The sequence below is a fragment of the Hevea brasiliensis genome, chromosome 5 (assembly GCF_030052815.1).
Source record: "Hevea brasiliensis isolate MT/VB/25A 57/8 chromosome 5, ASM3005281v1, whole genome shotgun sequence".
Classification (NCBI taxonomy): domain Eukaryota; kingdom Viridiplantae; phylum Streptophyta; class Magnoliopsida; order Malpighiales; family Euphorbiaceae; genus Hevea; species Hevea brasiliensis.
Window position 1 is genome coordinate 2,178,146 of NC_079497.1, and position 24,010 is coordinate 2,202,155.

At 34.2% G+C, this 24,010-nt stretch overlaps 1 protein-coding gene and 1 pseudogene across 7 annotated transcripts; one reads left to right on the forward strand and one right to left on the reverse strand.

Annotated features, from left to right (window-relative positions):
* Nucleotides 1–105: 105 nt before the first annotated feature.
* On the reverse strand, nt 106–15,297 carry LOC110664273 (uncharacterized). Of its 7 annotated transcripts, none has more exons than XM_058146559.1 (20): nt 15,137–15,297; nt 14,760–14,935; nt 13,479–13,731; nt 13,245–13,326; nt 13,073–13,150; nt 12,914–12,973; nt 12,688–12,792; nt 12,366–12,476; nt 11,780–11,821; nt 11,210–11,323; nt 10,946–11,106; nt 9,633–9,757; nt 9,409–9,558; nt 9,165–9,256; nt 8,544–8,592; nt 7,713–7,783; nt 1,779–1,898; nt 1,562–1,647; nt 1,205–1,250; nt 106–512 (listed from the first exon to the last, which is right to left on the reverse strand). In XM_058146559.1, the coding sequence occupies exons 3-20, from the start codon at nt 13,553–13,555 to the stop codon at nt 480–482; spliced, it is 1,602 nt and encodes a 533-aa protein (XP_058002542.1). In that variant the 5' UTR covers nt 13,556–13,731; nt 14,760–14,935; nt 15,137–15,297; the 3' UTR covers nt 106–479. The 7 variants fall into 7 exon arrangements, with proteins under 7 accessions (XP_058002542.1, XP_021679577.2, XP_021679579.2 ...); XM_021823885.2 differs by having other exon boundaries at nt 11,201–11,323; XM_021823887.2 differs by having other exon boundaries at nt 13,245–13,329.
* A 2,136-nt stretch (nt 15,298–17,433) lies between these two features.
* On the forward strand, nt 17,434–23,977 carry LOC110664277 (uncharacterized; annotated as a pseudogene).
* Nucleotides 23,978–24,010: the final 33 nt, after the last annotated feature.

The following is a 24,010-nucleotide window of genomic DNA, read 5'->3' on the forward strand; positions in this document are numbered from 1 at the left end:
TTTTATTCCCAATTCCATAGCCAACCAAACATAAGCATTCCAAATTACCCAGTATTAACTCATTAGAAAATCTGTTGCTCAAGCTATAAGGTATCGAACTCAAAATTCAATAGAAGCCAAATCAACCTAAAAAAAATAATAAAAGGAAAAGTATATGCATTACAAGGCTGACACAAAACAACTGAGAATCTCAAGTGAAAATTTGGAGGACCACTGCATTATATCTAGACAACTATTAAATCAGGAACAACAGTGAAGAAAATACGCCATGGAATCTTACCAAGTTGCTATCTATATGCTACAAATGTGTGATCCACCACCTACAAAGGACAGGAATAGCAATTTACATTACAGAAACATCCAATGAAATTTTTTCTCTATGTCCAAAACTTCCTGCAGATTTATTGTCTTCTCCCATCTTCTACAAGAATGAATTTTTTTACTATAAACTATACTGAAATATCTGTGAGACTGTGGCTTTATGCTCTACCCTTCCTCTTATCATCCAATGCCTGTTCCATATGGCATATGCCACAAAGGAAGGTCAAAACAAGCTGTATCAGTGCATAGGCTCATGTTCATGCATTTGTTATCATGAAATGGGTATTGAGTAACACAGATCACTAGAATGAAATTAAAAATAAAATAAAAAAGAAAACATAAATTAGGTACAAGGATCCAGAGTGCACAAGTAGCCCATTTCTGATAATCTTCGAAACCTCAAGGGTAGAATGTTGAAGCATGTGTGTGCTAAAGAGCACATGGATTTTATCATGATTAATATCATTTACCTTTGCCACCAGGTGAAAAGTTGTCAAACATGAGGAATTACTTAAAATGACTAACTGTTTTACTTTCTGACTTTATGTAGGAGTATGCCACCATGTTTCAGCTGAAGTGAATAAACATTTTAGTATTCCAAATAAGTAGTAGGATACCACAAATCACAAATGCTGGTATTCTGTGAAAGAATTCCATTGATTAACTATGTATCATTTAGTGAAGTTAAAATCATTCTTCTTAGGGCTGAGTTTCATTCATACTTGATATGTGCTGCTTCTTGTAGTCATAATTGTCAACAACAATCTATGTTCTAAACAGGGCAACATCAAAAGTCAATATGCAAACAAAACAACTTATATAAGCATGTATAGAACTAGGCATATTCTTCAAGTAGAATTTGACGAGATCCAGAAAAAATTACCTTGCTTTGGAACATTCTCATGGTCAACACAAGAGTATCACGCGTCCTACAAAACAATATGCATAGCATCGTGTCAAACAGGATTTCTTTCATAAGCAAAAGGAAAAATAATTTGATTCCACGTTAAATATTCGATTCACACATTAAATATGATAATACCTTCCACTTCTGCAAAATTCAAAGAAATCAAGATGGTGCAAACAATGATTGCATAAAGTGACAAAACTTTGGTATGTCCTCTAGCCCATTTTATGTAAGCAATAAAAGTTACACAATAACTGTCTACTGTAAAACAAGGAACAAAATATGGGATTAAATTAAATCCAACAGAAAAAATCAACATCAAGTGACAATTACCTAACATCGTATGTATTAAGAGGATGAGAAGATCCACTAGAACATGTTAAAACAAATTGTGTCGAGACTCCAGAAGGAATTTTGATCTGCAAATTCACCAAAATGCAAAATTGTAGTATGCCTTCTGTTCAAAAGATTAAATTTTAATGGCATTTATTTTCTATCCCTCCCCACAAGGAAGAAAAAAAGGACATAATACTGTAAACTAAAAACATACTGATAAGTTCTTCGAAAATTTCTCTGCAATCAGTACAGCTTCCTCACTAATGCTCTGCATTTGATAGCCTGATCGTTGCAAAACTAGAGTTGCTGACTTCCAATGGTCGGAAGAGTCCGTCTATAAAAGGAAATGAAATAATTTAAGGTCAGAAAATTAGTTATAACATAATTCCTGTAATTTCTAGTAACCCTACACTAAATACAGGGAACTAAGAGTTAGACATATATGTCACGTATAGGAGGAGAAAGTTTAGAAATAGAAAAGAAGAGTAGTTGTTTTGGAGGGAAAAAAACTGTTAGTTTGTTGAGAAGTTGTTATAGCTGTTGAAATTAGTCAATGACAGTTATCAAGTAATACTATAAATAGCTGTTATTCATGTAATTGAGATTCATTCTGAAATCAATAAAATCTCAGACTTCTTTCTCTCTAAATTTCTTCTCTCTCTTATTCTAATTCTCGTACCTATCTCTCTCTCTCTCTCTCTCTCTCTCTCTCTCTCTTCTTCCTCATTCCTGTCTATATTCTTCTAAACTCTCTGTAGTCAGTAGAAACCCTTAATTCTAGGTAACTACTGACAAATTGGTATCAGAGCCAGGTTCCTGTGAAGGGCTTTGATCCAGATCAGTACCCGGGGTGTCACGAGATGCCTAGAAGTCAAGTGGTGAATCAAGAAACTGTCAGAATGGAAGAGCTGGAGGAAAAGGTGCGCAATTGGCAAGAAACTGCCGAGAGGAAGCTGGATCTGAAAATGGAAAAAATGGAGCAGAAATTAGATGATATGGGAAAAAAAATAATGGATAAGATGAAAAAAATGATGTGTCGGTTCTTTAATGAAAGGAATAAGGAAGTTGAGGTGAATAGTGAACATGAAGGACAGGGAAGTAAGGGGATCCTGCCAAATCCTCCCAAGAAAACTGCTAAGGATCAATTCAGTACATCTTTTGCAGTAAACACTGATGATAATACAAGAATTTTGCCCAAGATTGAGTTGGTGACCTGTGATGGCAGTGAGCCTAGGGTTTAGCTTAGAAAGTGTGAAAAGTATTTTGAGATTTACAAGGTTCCTAAGGAGCAACTGGTGGGAATTGCTAGTCTCTTCTTGATTGATAAGGGAGATTCTTGGTTTCAGAATTGGAGTAAAGGGAAAAGTGAAATGCTGTGGGATGAATTTGAGAGGGCATTATGTGCTAGATTTGGGGAAGAAGGAATGGAAGATGTTGTGGAGGAATTTATGAAGACAAGGCATATTGGGAATGTAATGGAGTATCAAGATAAATTTGAGGAGATGAGGATAAAGATGGAGAAGGTTATGCCTTATCTTGAAGAGGGATATTTTCTGTCAGCCTTCATAGGAGGATTAAGGGATGAAATCCGTCCTATGGTAAGGATTGTTAGGCCTGCATCCCTTTCTCATGCATTTGAGATTGCAAAATTTCAAGAACAGTTACTAGAAAGCAACAAGAAGTCCACTTATCCCTCAAGATCCTATGCTGGTAATTTCAGACCTCAAACTTCAACTTATAACCCTTCCTTTAGAACCTCTCAATTACATCAGAATTATCCTCAATTGACAAAACCCCCAAACAATGAAGCTAAACCTAATTTCACAGTCTTTAATCCAAGACAATCTCAGTCTGTCACTTCCAGCAATGCAGCCAATTCTCAAGCCGCTAAAACACCTATATCCACAAAACCTAACAACCAAACAAATGTGAGACAGCCCAAACCTTGTTATAGATGTGGAGAAAAATACTTTCCAGGGCATGTGTGCAAGCAAAAGACTATTATGGCTTTATGTGGGAGTGATTCAAGTAGGGAGGAATGGATTGAGCAAGGAAATGAGGAGATTGAAAGGGAAGGCAACATTGAAGTTTAGCAATGGGAAGATGTGTTGGGAAGTATGGAGGAGGAGATGACACTTTTCCCTTAATGCCATTGAAGGGAAGTTGGGGACTGAAACTATTAAGGTGAAAGGTCAGTATTTGAATAGAGAGCTGCTAATTTTAATTGACAGTGGTAGCAGCCATAGCTTTATTGATGCTAGAGTGGCTAGGGAATTAAAGCTACCTATAGTCCAAACTTCTGCAGTACCTATTTCTGTAGCTGATGGCAGAAAATTAATTTCAAATTGCACTTGTTTTGAATTTCCTTGGAAGGTGGGAAAGCATAGATTTGTGTTTGATCTCAAATTGTTGGAGCTGGGGAGTTTTGATATTATATTGGGAGTAGATTGGATGAGGACTATTAGTCCAATTTTATTTGACTTTGTAAACTCTAGAGTCACTTTCAAGAAGAATGGGAAGGAGATCACATTGTATGGGATCAATGATAAAGTTGTTACTTGTAAGATGTGGCAATATGAAGACATTAATAAGATGTGGCAGAGGAAGGGGAAGGATTTCCAAAGCCCTCAATTTTATATTGAAGTGCCACTAATGCAACCACAACCAGCAGAGCATTCTGAGTTACCTGAGCTCTTTTCTGTGACAGCTGCAATTTCAGGTAATTTTTCTACAGATTATAATGAAATTCAAAGATTACTTGATAACTCTAAAGATCTGTTTGAGGAGCCTAAGTCATTGCCTCCTTTTAGAAACCATAATCACTCCATACCATTGCAGCCAAATACAAAACCTATTAGTGTGAGACCTTATAGGTATCCACATTTCCAAAAGGCAGAAATAGAGAAGTTGGTATCTGAAATGTTGGCTAATGATGTTATTCAGCCTAGTACTAGTTCATATTCTTCACCTGTGTTGTTGGTTAAGAAAAAGGATAGTACTTGGAGGTTTTGTGTTGATTATAGGAAGTTAAATGATCACACAATCAAGGATAAGTTTCCAATACCTATGATTGATGACTTACTTGATGAGTTACATGGGGCTGCTGTATTTTCTAAAATAGATTTGAGAGCTGGTTACCATCAAATCAGAATGGAGCCTGCTGATATTCCTAAGACTGCCTTTAGGACACATCATGGCCATTTTGAGTTCAATGTTATGCCATTTGGTCTTACAAATGCACCAGCAACCTTCCAAGCTCTCATGAATTATATTTTTCATCCTTTTCTAAGGAAATTTGTTTTGGTTTTCTTTGATGATATACTTGTCTATAGCCCAGACAATTCTACTCATGTCAAGCATTTGGAGGCAGTATTTCAAGTCCTAAGACAGCAAAGGTTGTATGCTAAGATGTCTAAGTGTGCTTTTACTCAAAAACAAGTTGAGTATTTGGGGCATGTCATATCTGGAAATGGAGTGGCTACTGATCCTAATAAAATCAAAGCTATGGTGACTTGGTCTGTGCCATAGAATGTTAAAGAATTGAGAAGTTTTCTTGGCCTCACTGGTTATTATAGGAAATTTATCCATCACTATGGCTCTATTAGCAAACCACTAACTGAATTGTTAAAAAAAGATTCATTTCAGTGGAATTCAGCAGCTCAAGGTGCTTTTGATCACCTTAAAATTGCAATGTCTCAAGCTCCAGTCCTTGCACTTCCTGATTTTACAAAGCCATTCATTGTAGAAACAGATGCTAGCAGTTTTGGCATGGGGGCAGTACTGCAACAACAGGGACATCCAATTGCTTTCATTTCAAAGGCATTGGGACCAAGAAATAAGGGTTTATCTGTCTATGAGAAGGAATTATTGGCTATTACATTTGCTGTTACTAAGTGGAGACATTATTTAGAGCAAGGGCAATTTTATATCAAAACAGATCATGAGTCTATAAAATTCCTCTTGGAACAGAGGCTACACACTAACTTGCAGCAAAAAGGCATTTCCAAATTATTAGGGTTGGATTACAAGATCTTGTATAGAAGAGGGGTGGAGAATAAAGTGGCTGATGCTCTTTCTAGGATACCATTGAGGGAAGCAGAGCAAGAATCTACTTGTACTGTCATTACAGTCATCCAGCCTGCTTGGATAAATGAATTGATTATGAAGGGGACAGTCAAATTGGGCAATTATTGGCTCAATTAGCTATTGATAATAGCTCTCATCCTGGTTATGAATGCAAAAAAGGGATATTGTACTTTAAAGGCAGGCTGTTTGTGGGCCCTGCTACTTCACTTAGACAGAAATTGCTGGCCATCTATCATGACTCTCCTATGGGAGGACATTCTGGTATTCACCCTACTTACTTGAGGCTGAAAAGACATTTTTTCTGGCCAGGGCTTATGCAGGATGTGATCCAATGGGTTAAGAAGTGTGATGTGTGTGCCAGGTGTAAAAGTGACCATAGCCTGCCTGGTGGTTTATTGCAACCTCTACCAGTCTCCACACAAGCCTGGTAACATATTTCAATGGATTTTATTGAGCAATTGCCTAGGTCTGAAGGCAAGGATGTTATTTTGGTAATTGTGTGTAGAATGACTAAGTATGGGCATTTCTTGGCTGTCTCTCATCCATACACTGCTGCTTCTATTGCTAAAGTGTTTCTCAGTCACATTTACAAGCTTCATGGACTGCCTCTTTCCATTGTATCCGATAGGGACAAAGTTTTCACAAGTCTCTTTTGGAAAGAGTTATTCAAGTTGTATGGGACTTCATTGCATTACACTACTGCCTATCATCCTCAATCTGATAGGCAAACTGAGAGGTTAAATCAATATTTAGAATGTTATTTGAGGTGTATGACACATCATTTGCCTGCTGCTTGGAACAAATGGTTACCATTAGCTGAGTGGTGGTATAACAGTACTCACCATAGCAGCCTCAAGATGAGTCCCTTTGAAGCTTTATATGGCTATCACCCTCCTGGAATTCATTTTCCCCTTCCTGATTCCACTTCTGTCCAAGCTGTTACTAATTTACTTCAGGAGAGACCGCATATGACAGAAATTATACGAGAGAATTTAACTAAGGCCCAGCATAGAATGAAACAACAAGCAGATAAGAAAAGAGCAGAAAAAGAGTTCCAGGTCGGAGATTGGGTATATTTGAGGTTGCAGCCCTACAGACAAGTTTCTATTGCAGTTAGAAGGTCACTCAAGTTATCAGCAAGGTATTTTGGGCCATTTCAGATAGTCGCTAAAGTGGGTGCAGTGGCTTATAAACTGCAATTACCTACTTCCTCTATTGTTCATCCAGTTTTTCATGTTTCCTTGTTGAAAAGGAAGGTAGGGGACAATATCACTCCAATCTTGGACCTTCCAGCTTTACAAGAAGATCATACTTGGGAAGTGCATCCAGAGAGGCTGTTGCATATTAAAACTATTGAAAGGAATGGGATTCCAATTTTGCAGGGCTTAGTTAAATGGCTGCATTTCAGTGAAGAAGATGCAACTTGGGAGGACCAGTCATTTTTGCAAGCTCAGTTTCCATCATTTAAACCTTCTTGGGGTCAAGAAGGTTCTAAAGGGAGGGAAATTGTCACGTATAGGAGGAGAAAGTTTAGAAATAGAAAAGAAGAGTAGTTGTTTTGGAGGGAAAAAAACTATTAGTTTGTTGAGAAGTTGTTATAGCTGTTGAAATTAGTCAATAACAGTTATCAAGTAATACTATAAATAGCTGTCATTCATGTAATTGAGATTCATTCTGAAATCAATAAAATCTCAGACTTCTTTCTCTCTAAATTTCTTCTCTCTTATTCTAATTCTCGTCCCTATCTCTCTCTCTCTCTCTCTCTCTCTCTCTCTCTCTTCTTCCTCATTCCTGTCTATATTCTTCTAAACTCTCTGTAGTCAGAAGAAAACCTCAATTCTAGGTCACTATTGACAATATAATGATCAACACAACTTTAATTTCAATAACTTATGGCCATTTTGGAAGTACAAGAACTAAAATCTAACATATAAGAATTGGTAAACACAATTTTTGTTTGAGTAACTTGTGACCACTAGCTTATCTAACATATAATTATTGCTTAAGCAAGCAAAAAAAGCTTATCTAACATGTAAGTATGGTTAAAGCAAGCAAAACGTACCAGCAACTGAACACTAAATGTGGCTTCACCTTTAGAGATGTACATGTCAATCTCCTGTTGCATTGGTGGGTCTACAGAAGCAGAACATTAGAAACTTATGCAAATATTGTAACATTCAGAGGCAAAAAGCCAATTAAAAATAAGCAGAAAATGTTTGACTAAATGGAAATAAACACAATATAAGAGTCTTCATGAAACATAGCTTTTTTGTCAATCGTAAATTTTCTCTCTCCCCCCTCTCTTTTTTTCTTTTCTCTCTCTTTTTGATGAGCTACACAACAGCTGGTGGCACTCTTGCTTCCCACTGTCCCACAGGAGGATGGTCCTGTGTTCTTTATACAAAAGAACATGTAACACACAATGTAACAAAAATGCATCTAAGTAGTCTATACAGCATTAAATTCTAGAACTTCTATAATTTGCACTCATTCAACAAAGAAGCGTTATAGCGCTCATTCAACAAAGAAGCTTATTTGATAATACATTTTCGTTAAGTTTCAATTAAAAAAATAATTGGCCTAGATGTAACCCTACATGTTATAAAACAATATATATCATCAAAACTATGAACAAAGATAGAAAACATAGTTGTTGTACCACACTATCTAATAGATGATCATAATATCACACATTTTATCCATTAGAAGACAGGTAAAATAATACACAACACATTATTGAATAAGAAAACCTAGTTCACACCTAAAACTTTCAATGTGAATAGACAGAATTCTATCTGCTACTGTTTTAAACAAATTGGAAACAAGCTGAAAAAATACTGCAAATATGTTTTAAGAACAGTCACTGTCAAGTATTAATAAATCTCACACTTACCACATTTGATTTTGTTCTGATCATTTGCAAAAAGCCTCACCAGTTCTCCCTGACAAGAATAAACAATTTGGCATAAACAATAAGGAAACAAGATTCTCAAACATCACAAATACCAAAAGCTGCATTTATTTGTTACTAGCAACATAGATAATGCATTAAGTCAAATTTCCCGAAAGTGAAAACAGAGAGCCTTCATTTCAAACAACAAAGTGGATTGAGCAATAAAATTCCAATGATGGAACCAAAAGCAATACATTGAGGTTCAAAATTTTGACTTCATGATGACCATCAGACTCCATGTCCAATTTAAAAAGCATTTAAAAGTATTGAAAGAAAGAGGAATGTCTGTTTGCTGAAAGTTTGGAAAATTCGTGCTTCTTGGTGAATAATTACCTACATCGCAAAAAGGTGTTAAAAATCCCATGACTGACTGTAGTCTCTATATGAGGGAGTGTATATTTGCTCATGTGTTTGGAACTCTCTTTCTTTTTTGAAGAAAAAACATCTTATTTGGATGCATTGCAAGACTAACTTTTGCTACACAATAACATTACACTTTAATTTTCATGCCTAAGAAAAATGCTCGGTAGCTTATCAAAGAAGCAATATTTATTAGTTAACCTGACGGCCTTGGTCATCCATTGGTATGCACTCAACAGCGATCAGCTTATCGACATCATCTGCAGTGACAAAATATTCTGGATTCGTAGCTCCTGAGGTAAACATTCCCATGAAGAAATATTTAATAACCTTTGAATAGAAAGTAAGAAAACTATTGAGGAGCCGTGACATCCCCCCACCCTTCCTTTGAGTTAAAATAAAATACAATGGGACAATAAAAAAAAAAGGCCAGTTCATTTCTTGCCTTCAATATATTGCCTAGTGCCATCCTCAAGATGGCGAACCCACTGAAACATGCAAAGAGAAGTTCCATGCACAGGATATCCACATCCAAGGAGTTCTCCTCCAGGTGTAGCTTCACCAATAATCTGAAAACCCTCTATTCCAGGACCCTCTAAAATGCAGCAAGTCATATTAAACTTTTAAACAGAGGTCACGAATTTGTTTCTAGATGAGAACTTCACTTACCTTCAGAAACTGAGGAAACAATCTCATCATGTGTGGTGGAAGGATGCAGCAAGTCCTTGGTCGCATCTCCTGTTCTCACATTAACTTTATCAAACAAACTGTTGGAGAGAGGACCAACAACCTTCCTGCAAGAGAATGATATATTGTCAAGGTACAACAACAAATATAAACCAGTAATAAGTCCAACTAAAAAATTTAGGTTGCAAAAACAATTTATTCAGCTACAGCAATAAATGTTAGAAGAATATGCTCAAAACAGTTGAAAAAGAGAAGTCTCATGTGTTCAAATTCCTGCTAACTTGAAGGAAAAGTTCTACAAGACTGCAATTTTTCTGGTTATGATGTATGATACTAGTGTTGGGCAAAAATGAAACTCTGTCTACAAAATGAGTGTGGCAGTCTGGCAGAGTCAAGGATGCCATGATGGATGATGTTAGTACACAAAAGAACCAGATAAGAAATGGGTATATTTCTATGAAGGTGGAAGAGGCACCTAATAAGTTGAAACAAGGGAAAGTAAGATAGTTTGGCCATGTCTAACACAGACTCCAGCAAAAAAGATAAATATCCAAGTTACAATACAAAAAAAGATGAGAAGTAGACCAAGAATGATATGAAAATTAGTGGTTAAAAAAGATAGAGCATCACTATCTCTTTCAAAAATGTAGCCTTTAACTGAGCATAATGGAGGAAAATGATTCATAAACCTAATACCAATATATTGGGAATAGCTCTTAGTTGAGTTGAATTAATATTCCATGAATAATACGTAATTAGTTACAGGTTAGTCTGATTCTAGAGGGGATTTGAACTTCTAATAAATCAGATAACAAACAAACTGTTAGCTAAATTATTCCAGTTCCACCCTAACTGATTCACTTTTTTACCAGCCCCAAAATTGGTGCTTTGAACAAAGGTACAAAAACAGTAAGTGGGAAATTAGCAAATTACTGTTTCAAGGTAAAAAATATAACATAATATTACTACTTCAAAACTTCGAGAATAATGACTAATTCTAGCTTCCAAAAGGAGCAAAAAAATATGGAGTGGATCTTTTATGGTCCCTTTTCTTTCTTTGGAGATTATTAAAAGCCCAAACAAGCAAAACAAGGAACCACGCTAGTACACAAACACATCAGAGGAAAATGACAAACTAAATAATGTAATGCTCTAACAAATTTACTCCGCTTCACAAACTGTACAGGTAAATAAATATGTTTCACAATTTATAATTTTCAAATACCATTAATCACAATATTATCCATTAAAAGAAAAAGAAACCACTACATTGAAGTTACACAAATAGTACCAACCTAGAAGGATCAAATGAGAAATCTGAGAAATTGTTCTTGTTTAACTGCTGATGCGTCTTGTCTGCCATATCAATTTCACGTCTATATCTCATCATTTTATTAGTAGGCTCCAGATGCCATTCGTCTATATAGTGATTAGAAGGAGAAATGCCATTTTTAATCTGCATTGAGAGAGAGAAAGAAATATCGGATGAGACAATAAAGCCAAGTTAATGCAATGAAAAAAGTTAGATAGTAAACAAGTAGATTACATGCCAGTAGTACCGTGGATTGATGAGGAGATTGACGCATCAAGTTGCCAGTACCAGTGTTATCTTTATCATGATATTCACTCTCATTCTGAGCATGAGCACCCACCACTAACTCTCTGATTCTATCCTGTGATAAATGTAAATCGACGCCAATATCATTTCAAATTGTAAATCAACATTACAATTTACAGGATGACAAAGAAAAGGTTACAATTCAAAAAGCAATATTATTTCAGTAAAATATCTTCCAAATCAAGGAGAAAAAATCTTGATTGCAATAATTATAATGGCAAGTTATGAGAAAATGTTTCAGTAAGTTTGTGAGAGGCAGATAGGTAGGCAAATCTGCAATTCTAAGATGCAAACACTTTGACCTCAGTTTACACGAGTGGGACAGAAGCATTTAAAAATTAAACCTTGCTAATCAATGAGGTCAGATATGCATATATGTAGCATATGTTAGATGAGAGGAGGTGTTTGAGTATTCAGTTTCGGTCAATACCAAGATCAAGGCAGAAAAGGGCAAATCCAACAGAATAATCAGGAATTCCCATTAATACAATATACAATACATCAAGCTTACATGTGAAGTTCGAATCTTTGACTGTAATTGATCATGTAGGCTCTGCATAATATCAAGAAAAGCAAAGGTATGTCAAATTTGGTAAAGTATTATTCATAGACAATTAGGACACCTGTTGCTACATAAAAATAATTTTTTAATATCATGTCTGCCTGCCAACTAATGGGAGAGTAAATAGGAGGAAAACTGACAAAGAAAGCATCAGACAACGGTAAGCACAACAGAATGAAACAAGGCTTCAGTACTACCACATGGGCTCAAAAAGCAATTCATCTATATGTCCATAAATATTTAGCATCTCATGTTACATTAAGGTGCCATTTTGTTCTTATTACACAGTTAATGAGTACTTTTTCTGAATATTTATGCACATAACTGATATACATTCTGAAGTTGATTGCAGACTCAAAAGAATGCAAAGAAGGATAAATTCACAGAATTTTAGTGGTTGAACACAAAAATAAAGAGCGTTTCTCATGTCCAACAAAACAATCAGCAAAATTGAAAATGGAGGAATGCACCTTAAACCTTTAAAAAGGACCTGTTTCCTCATGTCACGAATATATGTGAAGTAAATAATTAATACCTCTACACTGTTGGATATAGCAGAGGAATTTATGACATGGGGCCAAACACCATATTCAGCCAGTAAGCCAAGCATGGATGACATGAAAATATATCTCTCATCGTCTACAACCTGGAGGATAGAAAAACCATTAGCACATCTAAATAACAAGAACATATTTATGAAGAAATTAAGAAAAGGAGGACAAGAAAGCAAGCATAGATAAGGAAATAAAGCTTCTTTAAAAATAGATTAATGACCATGCTGCATAGCAAATACATACAATGGATTGAAAGAGAACAGAAAAGCATAAGTTGGGGTAGACAGTAGAACTGTAGTATACCTTCAAATCATGGGCCAATTTTAAATTTTCTTCAAGATCACCTTTTCTACGAACCAATTCATTCGAGGCAGATGTAATAGCTTCATTTTGCTTCTCATCAATTGCCTATCATCAAAATAATCTCATTTCAAACTCAGCCACAGAAGGATAAACTGGATTTAACAAATCAGCTTGGCAGCACAGATGCACAATGTATAAAAAAATCTATTTTTCAAAATAGACATACCATTCTCAAGTCAGAAAACTTCCTTTCCAACACATATTTTTCATTCAGCAGTTGCAGCTCCTGACACCATAGAGACCAAACAAGTCAGAAACTTAATAATACTTTAGCCATAATAATTATCTCTTTGCACAGGCACAAGCCTTGAGAAAGAAATTGTACCCTAACACAGGCAGCTGCAATTTGTTCACGAAGAATCTGAACCTCTTCTTTCTGTGCTCTCAATCGTGAATAAAGCTCCTATATAAACTCATATCGTGTAAGGGAACCATCAAGCTTCACCATAAGCATAGGATCAAATTTTCTAAATAAAAACTATGAATAGTAGCAATACCATTGCCTCTCTGTCTTCAGAATAAGTGAAATTTTCATCACTTTTAAACCTTCTCTTTGTAAGATTTGCTTCAACATTATGCCTGCTAAACAAAAGAAACATTTACTTCAAATAAAACATCACACGTAACCTTTCACCAATGATATGGATTTCAGTCTTTGTCAAATTGATTTGATATTCACATAAGAATTTGAATGAAGCACTCCTTTCTTGCAGTCCTGGTCAAGGGAATACCTGTTTATAGAATAAGAGTTTTGAGTCTGAGCCCCATCATTACTAAGCCCTTGCATATGGTTTTTACTTGAAGACATTGCATTGACTTAGGTCCTCATCAAGATTCCCTCTGACTGAATGACATCCAAACTTTTCCATGGTCACCGACTAAATCATGCATTTTACCTCATTTTATTCCCCACTTCCTCATTGTTCAGAAGGTCAAAAATACCTTTACAGGTTGCCACTTCGAAATAGTTTTAAGTTGCCACAACTACAAAGTCATAATATACAATCAGACTTTAAGCCATATAAAAAAGGAAAAAAGGAATATTCTCATGTAGGGAACCAACAACAAAGAAAAGTGATTATGACATTAATGGCAGACTGAACAATGTAAATAATGTTTCAATGAAGGTATTCCACATTAAATTAAAAGTTACAAAACTTGATAGAATTTGAAGTCCATCCATGAAATTTTCTTTCATGAATCATCTTGCCACATGAAGCACATGGATTGGAAGAGGATCCACCATATGTCTCTCCCTCATTCATACACTTGGATTCAAATCAGTTAAAAAAAAAAAAAAAACTCAGTTCAACTAAATTAAACTGCACTGAGGGAGTCCCATGCCACAAAAAGATAAAATTCTTGGAGAAGCTAACCAATAAAACCCATATTTGAACACAGGGTGTGGAGGTAGAAGTGACCAAAAATCAAGCATTCCACCAGTGATTGGTCAACAACACAATAAGCTATCTAGTCTACATTAATATATTATACAATCGCAGACCCACTTCCCACAGAACCTTCCAAACACGTGCAGTGAACAGAAATGAAGAAAATTGGTTGGTAAGCTTCCTCCCTTCTCATTCAAGTTGATATATATCTTCAGCAGTTAGAAAAGCTGTAATCTCGATATAAAAAACTTAGAATAGTAATTCTTCCATTTATATAGCAGTACAGGGCCAAGCAAATATCTGGCAAAGTTTAATCATTTAAATTTTCGGAAACTAAAAGGTGGGAAAATAATAGTCAAATTCATTGACTCATCTGTGATTAAAAAAAAAAAAAAGAAAGTCATTTACTCTTCACCTACGAAGCAGGATATATAAGCTGCACATTTATTCTTTTTAATATAGTGAAACAAACAAAATTAACAGAGCAAAGGTCTTCCAGCAAAATCAGAAGGATTAATATTAAAAAAAAAAAAAAGATAAAATAGAAAAGAATAATATGCAAAGATACATAGGGTCCTCAAATTGATAATAAAAAAGAAAGAAAGAAAGAGTAAACAAAACCTGAAGCAATCAGAACTGATAAAATCTTAAGAATATAGGCTATATACGCATGCAAGAGGGATGCATATAAAAGACGTAGAAAATGATAAGCTCTGTTTGTTTGCCAAGAAAATCAAAGGGAAGAGAAAGATTCCAAGTGAAGACGATTGGTTGGTCGGAGTTCAACCAAAATTAAGCTGCAGAGAAAACAAGATGTGAGAACCAATTCAAGATTTTCACATTTTCTTTAGTCAAATTCCACAAATTCTAAACCCAAAATAGCTCTAAGAAAAAATAGCAGAACAAACATTTCCCATATTCAAAAGTTCGTTACATCAAACTAAAAAAAAAAAGACAATTATAATAAAGATTTCTAATCGAATAGGTGAGAAGATAACCTGTTTGATAAAAAGAGAGAGAGAGAGCTATGGATTCCTATTGAAGAAGATAAACGATAGATCCATCAGCCCATATCTGCACAAGAGAGAGCGGAGCAGTCTGTTAATAAAGTCAAATGTTGGTCGTTGGGGCAATTTTTTTTATTATTATTTTTAAATATTTTATGAGACAAATAAATGAGAGATGTGACTGTAGAATTGTGTGGAAACGAGAAATCCATCACTAATTCAGTTTTCATACTTCTTTAAGTGGAAATTTCTTTTGCCTGCTCATCATTCACGTGGTGGGGTGACATCCATGACTTATAACATTCTATGAGCGCAAACTTCTGCTAAATTTTCCCACGTGTGGGCCACCTTTTCTTTGAATTTTGTTTTTATTTAACTATTAAAATTTGATATTCAAAATTCATAAAATTTAAAAAGTTTATCATAATTAATTAATTATGATACTATTGTTTAATTAATATTGATATTTGTGATACTGACAAGAGAAATAATGAATGCAAAATTTGCTTCAACCACTGTGAATCTATATCATCAATGCAATTCAACTAGGGGTGTGCAAACGGTCGGTTCGGTTTTGAATCGAACCAAACCGATAAAATTAAAAATCAAAAATTTAAAATTTTAAAAATCGAACTGAATCGATTGATAAGAAAAAATCGAATCGAATCGAACCGATAAATATCAGTTCGGTTCGGTTTTAAACCGATCAAACCGAAATTTATAAAATTTCATATTTTTAACATTAAATCTAAATAATAAAAACATAAAAACCAAAAAAATTAGAAATCAAAACTCAAAAATTAGAAATCAAAACTCAAAAATCTTAAGGTTCGGTTCAATTTTCTTTGATTTCGATTCGGTTCGATTCAATTTGGTTCGATTTTTTTGATTTCCTATATATATTAATAATTTCCGTTCGGTTCGGTTTTTTTTATTTTTTATAAAAATAACCGAACCGATTAACCCGAAATTATCAAAATTATAAATCAAACCGAACCGATTAAATTTTAAAACCGAACCGATTGAACCGAATTAATATGTTCGGTTTGGTTTTTCGGTTTAAACCGAAAACTGCTCTCCCCTAAATTCAACCATCTATAGTAGCCAAAACAAAATAGGACTTGAATAGGCAAGTTATAGTAAGGTTTCCAAATAACCCCAAAAAAATTTCACTTTAAATAATTTATGAGTATTAATAAATATAAATTCAAGATCTTTAAATCTTCAAATTTGTTTTTATTATTTTATAACAGGTGTAATGTGTATATGACTTTATGTTTGAAATTTATTTGTAAATTCAATTAATTTGATTTAATTATAATATATTTTATTAAATTGTTTATTAAGAATTTTAAATAAATTTTTATTTAAATTAAACATTCAAATAAATTTTATAATTTCTATTTTTTAAAATTTTCATTAAGATTGCATATATTTGTTTTTTAGCAAATGATAGATATAAAATACCTTAATTATAAAAAATTTTATTTAATTTTAAGTGAAGTTTAAATTTAAAATAAAAATATTTAATATCATTTAGTTAAGTTTATTAGTATTTATAATAATTAATTTAAATATTACATGAGTTTAAAATTTATAACATACATTAAAAAATATAAATTTGTAAAAATATTAAAATATATAATTAAATAATGAACATAAATTTTATCATAAAAATATAATTTGAAAATGTTTAATTTTATTTTTATATAATATCTATTTATAATATCCTTTTATTATTATTATTTTTGACATACATTACGTCGTTAGTAATTATGTAAATTTATATTGTATTCAAACTTGATTTAATGGTTAAAAACTTATATGCTAAGTTTGAGCCCCACCGCCTAATCTCCTTATATGCTAAGTTTTTTTTTTTTTTTTTTTTTTTTTTTTTTTTTTTTTTTTATAAAATGCTCACTTATATTTTATATTTAAAATTAAAATTATTTTTTTAAATAAATAAAATATTTTTAAACTTATGAATTTTAAATTATAAATTTCAATTTAATATTTAAAATTTAAAATTCAAATACAAGCTCATAAATACATGCACAAGCTGGTTGACATTAAAAATATTTGATTAATTATTCATTATAAATCAATTAATTAAAAATATATATTTTATATTAGTAACTAATAAAATATGTTTATAGTATTTTATTTAGAAAAAAAATAAACATAATTTATTTTTAATAAAAATAATTATATTAAATAGTATTAATAAAATTAATATATTAAATAATTTAAAAAATAATATATTCATTAATAAAAAATTCAGTTAATTAAATATACTCATGCCAATAACCGAGTTTCATAACTGAATAATCCACACCCTACTGGCAGACTCTCACCTCTACCTCCGGTTACCGTCTGATTCCTTAACCCCCTCAATCCACCGGAATTACTCCGTTAACCGTCGTCTTATCCCTTCTCAGTTATCGCTTCTCACTTCCCACCTTTATCATTCTCCACTTGTAGTAAAAAGTGTTACTATATACTACTACCTACCACCCATTGATCAGATCATCCAAAACGATTTCAGAAATTGAGAAAAACGATCAAACACTCGTGGTTATGTGATTCTTGGAGCAGAATTTTTTTTTCTCGATTTAGGGCTTAATTAGATAAAGAAATCAATGTCGCAGCAGCAGATTATAAGCGAGAATTCCAGTAATATTCCTGTGAGTCAAGTGTATTGGTCTCGGTGGAGAAAGCCGACAAGAAGTTCTCTAAGATCAGCGACTTGCCATATTATGAACGAAATAGGTACTTTCTTTCTCTGTCACTTCATTTTTTGTTTGGCTGCTGCGAAAAGGAAATTTTGGATTCATGTTAATTTGTTTTCGATTTGGAGTTCTTAATTAATATCCAAATGGGATATAGGAAAGATATGGGTTAATGAATTTAAGTGAATGTTCTGATTAAGGAATAATTATTTGACCTTTTCTCTTCACTTTTTGAATTAATAATTGCGAGGATTGGTTTATTTTTCACTGCGTATAATAGTTTTGTTATTAAGTAAATGCATCATTGCTCAATAGCATGTAGCAGGGACAATAATTTGTGGTTTTCAAATAGCATGAGGTAGCCCTGTAGTAGGTCAATGTGCTGAGAGGTAATGTTTGTATTTGGTTCTATTCTTAGGTATGATACATAATTTTACAAGGTATTCAAGGTCTATACCAAATTGTGGAAGTTTCAGCAAGAGAATCGGCAGAAGCTTGTGGATGCTGGTCTCAAGAGATGGGAGATTGGGGAAATTGCATCTCCAATTGCTCAGCTTTATTATGGGCAATTTATGCGGACAAGTGATGCAGGTTACTTGTCAGAGTCATACATATTCTATGAAGCGATATTGAGTCGAGAGTGTTTAAAGGATGTTTTGTTTTAAGATCTCAATCTTGCAAACAAACAGCTGAGGTTTTTTGCCATGTTTTTAATGGTGTGTCTGGTTTTGAACCGACGAGAAATGGTGCATCAGTTGGTTAATCAGCTCAAAATCTTTGTTGATGAATGCAGGAGGACATTTCAGGTCATTGTTCTGGTTATTGACCTTTCTATACATTATTGTTTTGGTAGTTTACGTGTTTTTGTTTATAAATGTATCTTTCGCGCCTTATCTGGATGACTAACGTATGATATATATATTTGGTACAATATTGTTTTCCTTAAAATGAAAGTTGATAATGAAGACGTGAAAAAGATTTTGCTCATTAATTATTTTCCAAGTTTGTTTATCTTGTAATTGTGCATCAAGATTTTTTTTTTTTGAGAAACTAGTAGCAAGAAATGGAACATTATCATTGTATATGAAATTTTGAACTGATGAAAATGGCTGATATTTTCATTTCTGCAAAACAGTTATATTTCGTGACATTTTAAACTGATGATATACTGAAGTTCAAAAAGAATTGATGCTATGCTCTGTATCTTTTTTGGTGATTTTTCCATCCTAGATGATGGATGTTTGAATTTCAAATTAATTTTGTTTGCTTGTAGACAGATTGACTGATAAGTATGGCCTTGGAATAATCTTGTCTGCAGGAAACTGACTTTAAAGAATGGAAGCTGGTGGTTCAGGAAATAATTAAATATTTTGAAAGCCGATGCAGCTTTTCTGAATATCAGGTTAAGATATAGTCTTGTATTGGACCCTCATCCAGACTCACTACCACGCATTGCGACAAGAAGAAGCTTGAGATTACAAGATGCAATACTGAGTAGCTACCACCACAATGAAGTTAGGTATTAAAGTTTTTCTTTCTTACTTTCCCGTATTGACAGGAGAATTTATCATACATAGTTTTCAACTGAGATGTTCTGATAATTAATTTTCCTGATATTGTTAAATGCCATTGTCTCTTTTTTTCCTTTCATTTATTGGTTTCTTTCTGGATCAGGTTAAGTTTTCAGAGCTCACTCTACACACCTTCAGGATGCTTCAGTGCCTGGAGTGGGAACCAAGTGGTTCATTTTACCAGTCAAATAGTACCAAAATTGGTCAGAATGGAGGTCCAGGGCCTAGTCGCATTAACTACAACCAGGACATCACTGATCCTACTTTGCCTGCAAACTCACGGAAAGTTGTATTATATCATCCGTCTTTGATGCATTTTTAAGCAGTGAGTATGATATGATATATAAGTTTTACCGTTACATTTCTGCTCCTTAATTACCTATTTCTCATGTTTTGACCTAAAGGTTTATGGAACCTCCAAGTCAGGTATGTATTGAAAATCTGAAATTTACCTGCTTTGGGCAAGGTCCGGTATTAAATTAATATTAAAATGGTTTGTTGAAGCATTTTAACATCTCAATGTCCTGATTACCATAGAACTTGGAAATTGAGGATCTGATGCTTTGACAACTTTCACGTTGGTGGTTTCTCTTGCTTTCTTACTGGGAGACTGGTGACGGCTTCAAAGTTTAAAGATGGTTTGAGTGATGACGACAGCTTAAAAAAAAGAAGTTTATCCAAGTTGATTTAGCACTCATCATATTATCAAGAGGAAGGAAATGTGCTGCTTTCTGATTATTGAATGTGGTGGAAGTCATATTAATTTTGTTCCCTTTGGATTAAGGAGGATTCGAGTCCTTTGACTGTAGGTTGAGGCTCTGAGCTGATAACAAAAATGTCATAACCGCATAGAACAGAGACGATTATAGAGATTTTATGTTGTCTGGTGAACCAAGGCTGTGAGGTGCTCATCCATTTAGGAATCTTGACTTACAATGTAGTTTTATAAATTAGAGACATTTACATGTTGGATGCCTAATCACATATTATAAATTAGTGTTCTTTGATGTGTTGTGCTTGTATATAATGTGCCCACGAAGATATGCATTCACAATGTTTGTCTACTTATTTAACAATGCTGATTGATGTAATGCCCCTTCAGAAGTTGACATGACAAAGACTACTTTTTTTTAATGTTGTTGTAGATAATATGACATTGACACCCAATTTATACATGGGCTTGTGGTTTCACTTGTATGATTTGTGAGGAGCTACTTGCTGATGGAGTTCTCCTTATATATTTGTCAGCTTCAGGTTGCATGTTTTGCTTTACTTTGGAGTTCATGTTTACTTCTTTCTTTCTTTTCCTTCCTCATATCCACTATAGACATATGGGATTTCCATGCCTCTTAGCATCATTAAATTGCTTCAGGAAGAGTTGGACAAACTTTCATCTCCCCTAGGTGCTGGAACTTCTATCAACACTGCTGAGAATGTTGTGAGGAACTTTCAATCTCATAACGTCGACTTGGATGGAGCTTCCACTTCTCCATTTAGTTCACCTAGTAATTGTCAAAACCAATCTTCAAGGCGAAGTAAAGGAGACTGCTTGTATTTTGGTGCTCGTGGAAATGGAGGTACTTAGAACATTATGAAGAAATTTCCCTTTCATGCACCTGTTTGGTCACAAACCTTCAAATTTCCATTTACCTGTAGTCGCCTAATCAATTCTTGTATGCCAAGTTAATGCAATTACACAGGTAATTCTACATTCTTTATGTGTTTGTGTGTGTGGGTTTACATGTATATTCCTTTCTTGTTTTATACTGTATTTTCATGTTATTCTTAAAAGTACTAGGCTCTATGAAATTTTATTGACTAAAGCTACTACTTGTTCCTGTTACCTAACTACATCAGGTCCTAATAAAACTGATGATGACAGATGACTACATAAAAAAGCTCATTGGTGACAAACTACCATGTAAATCCATGTGAGTGACCACTGAAATGTGTCTTTTTAACTGAAATGTTATTGAGAATGCCAACATAGGGGATGCCACTTAACTATGCTGGAATTATATTATTATACAAAAGACTACTGAAGAAGAAACATGAAAAAAGGGTTCATATATATTTTGTTTATTGGAGGAAGGAAAGAAAGAATAAAGAGCCATTACATCCAAAAACTCTAGAAAGGCACAGAATACTTAGCTTTTGATGAAGCTGGAAAACAAGAGAACAGGTTCCTCAATTGAAACCTCAAATTTTTCTCTGATGTTGATCTCTGCTCCTTTGAGGGCTTTGTAATTCCTCACTGCAAACTTTGGATAACATAAAGTGGTGCTATTGTCCAGTCACCACCTCATGCCTCCTCTCCAACACATTAATAACTCAAACACCATTCCAGGCATAACCCAACTACAAAAAACAATGACTTGAACATCTGAGATTGACTGTACAATACAACTGAAGATAATCAAGATGGGGATGAAGTTTTATGCATTTCTTTTCTTCTAACATTCTTATGTTAGCTGTTCTTCTCACTAATAATGGGCACTTCTGGCAACATACTTGAGAAAATTCTGATTATTAGTTGATATTTTGTGGGATGCAGAGTAGACGTACTGTTCATTTATGGCAGGACTTGTCATTTATCTGACATTAAATTATCCTTTTTCCAGGATTAAACAGCATTTACCCTACTGATTTAGTTCCATTTATGAGAAGGCCTCTTTTTATAGTTATTGACAGTGATGTCAGTGACACATTCAAGGCAAGTGTGTCAATTCTTGGTCGTTGTTATTAGATGGGTGCAATATTCTTGGTTGTTTCTGATGCTGGCAGAAGTTGGGCACAAGTTCACTAAAAAGCTTTAATTTCTATTTCTTCTGAGGCATCTTAGTTTTGCCTACTGCATGTGCATAGCCATTTTGGTCTGAATTGTCCTTGTGTGCTAGAGTGGATATTGCTTTCCATTTGAGAATGTTAATTACCTTATCTCCACAATATTGTAATGTTAAACATTTGCAGGCTGTAAATGGAGCTGAGAAAGGAGAGCCAGCTGCAATTGCCATATCTCCACGCTGTTCAATTTCCCTCAATGCTGCTGAATCCTCTCGTCACCAGAGTGGTAGTCTGTTCACTCTTTTTCTGACTACTCCATTGCGGGCTTTTTGTCTATTGATTGGTTTGTCTGGCTCTGATATTGAAATGGTGAGAATTAACACCTATGTGTTTCTTACTTGGTAGTTTAGTTCCTCCTATATATTAACGGATGGAATGGGTGTCAGGATACATATAACATGGCTGAGAAATTGCTTTCTTCATCCTTGAATGACTGGGGATCAACCTTAGCAAATTTGGACGCTCTCGATCCTGTTTGGGCACAAATTTTAGGAGATCCATTCCTTAGGCGACTTTTATTGAGGTACCATTTAATTGCCTCTTTTTTTTTTGCTAGGTTTGATTTTGTAGGCATGTGCAGAGTAAAAGTTTGATGACCACTGAATGTTTGGTCTGACAAAGCCATCAAATTGCACTGACTTGGATAAAGAGATTCATCAATTGTCTAACTATAAGCAAGATCCATGAGCTTTCCAATTTGAGTAACATTTACATGTGAAACCCTTCACATTATGAAACTAATGCCATCTTAGAACTGCTCCTCTATAACAGTTGAGTGGTTTTCTCATTTTTGGATTTACATGTGGGATTAAAAGTCTGGATATATTTGCCAAACCACCTTAATACTGAGCTTTAAATATTTGCTTAGTAAAATGGTTTATTGTCAGTCTTAGAACTTCCAACATCTCATGTTGCTGAATATTATTATGGCTTGAACTTGAGTGTCCCGTATTGTAATGTGAATGGCAGTGGTTCTTTGCAATTTGTCTTTATCTCCCACAGGCCCCCAGTTCCCCATCAGTTTAATATTGTTTCTACATTTTTAGAAGTTATACATGTTGGCAACACTAATTGACGAGTCCTTAATGATTGCATATTATGGGCCTGCAAAAGTGACCTAAAAGATTGTTGAGTGAAAGTTGTTTTCATCCTCTGCAGATTCATATTTTGTCGGGCAGTATTGACACTGTATGCATCATCTTTCGGCAGGAAGGAATGGATTCCTGAGTGTATGCCTCACCTTCCAGCATCCCTCCTCCCAACTGCCATTGCATCACAAACTGTGGTTCTGCAGATGGCCAACATTTTCAGTGCAACAAAGAAATTTATTTTCTCTGAAGGAACAGTGCTTCCTGAATACATACACAGTGACGTGCTGATGGCCTCTGCTTCATGAAGCATATGTGTTTTGGAGAATTAGGATTTGAAAAATATATAGTTTATGAATTGGCTTCTTGGTTTGATTGAGTTGTCATGGTTTTCTGCATTTTTTCTGATTAATCCTGAGGAAAATCTGGAGGACATAAAAATACAGGGGTATATTTTGGGACCGGAAAAGCAGATTGATTAAAGTCCATGTTGCCCACTGGATGCAAGTCGATGACAAGCTTCAAATGAACAGATTGAGAAAATTTTACTTTCTTGTATTTTTAAAATTTTTAAAATATTATATATTTGCCTTCTATTAATTTCTAAATAAGTAAAAAAAAAAAAAATTCTTC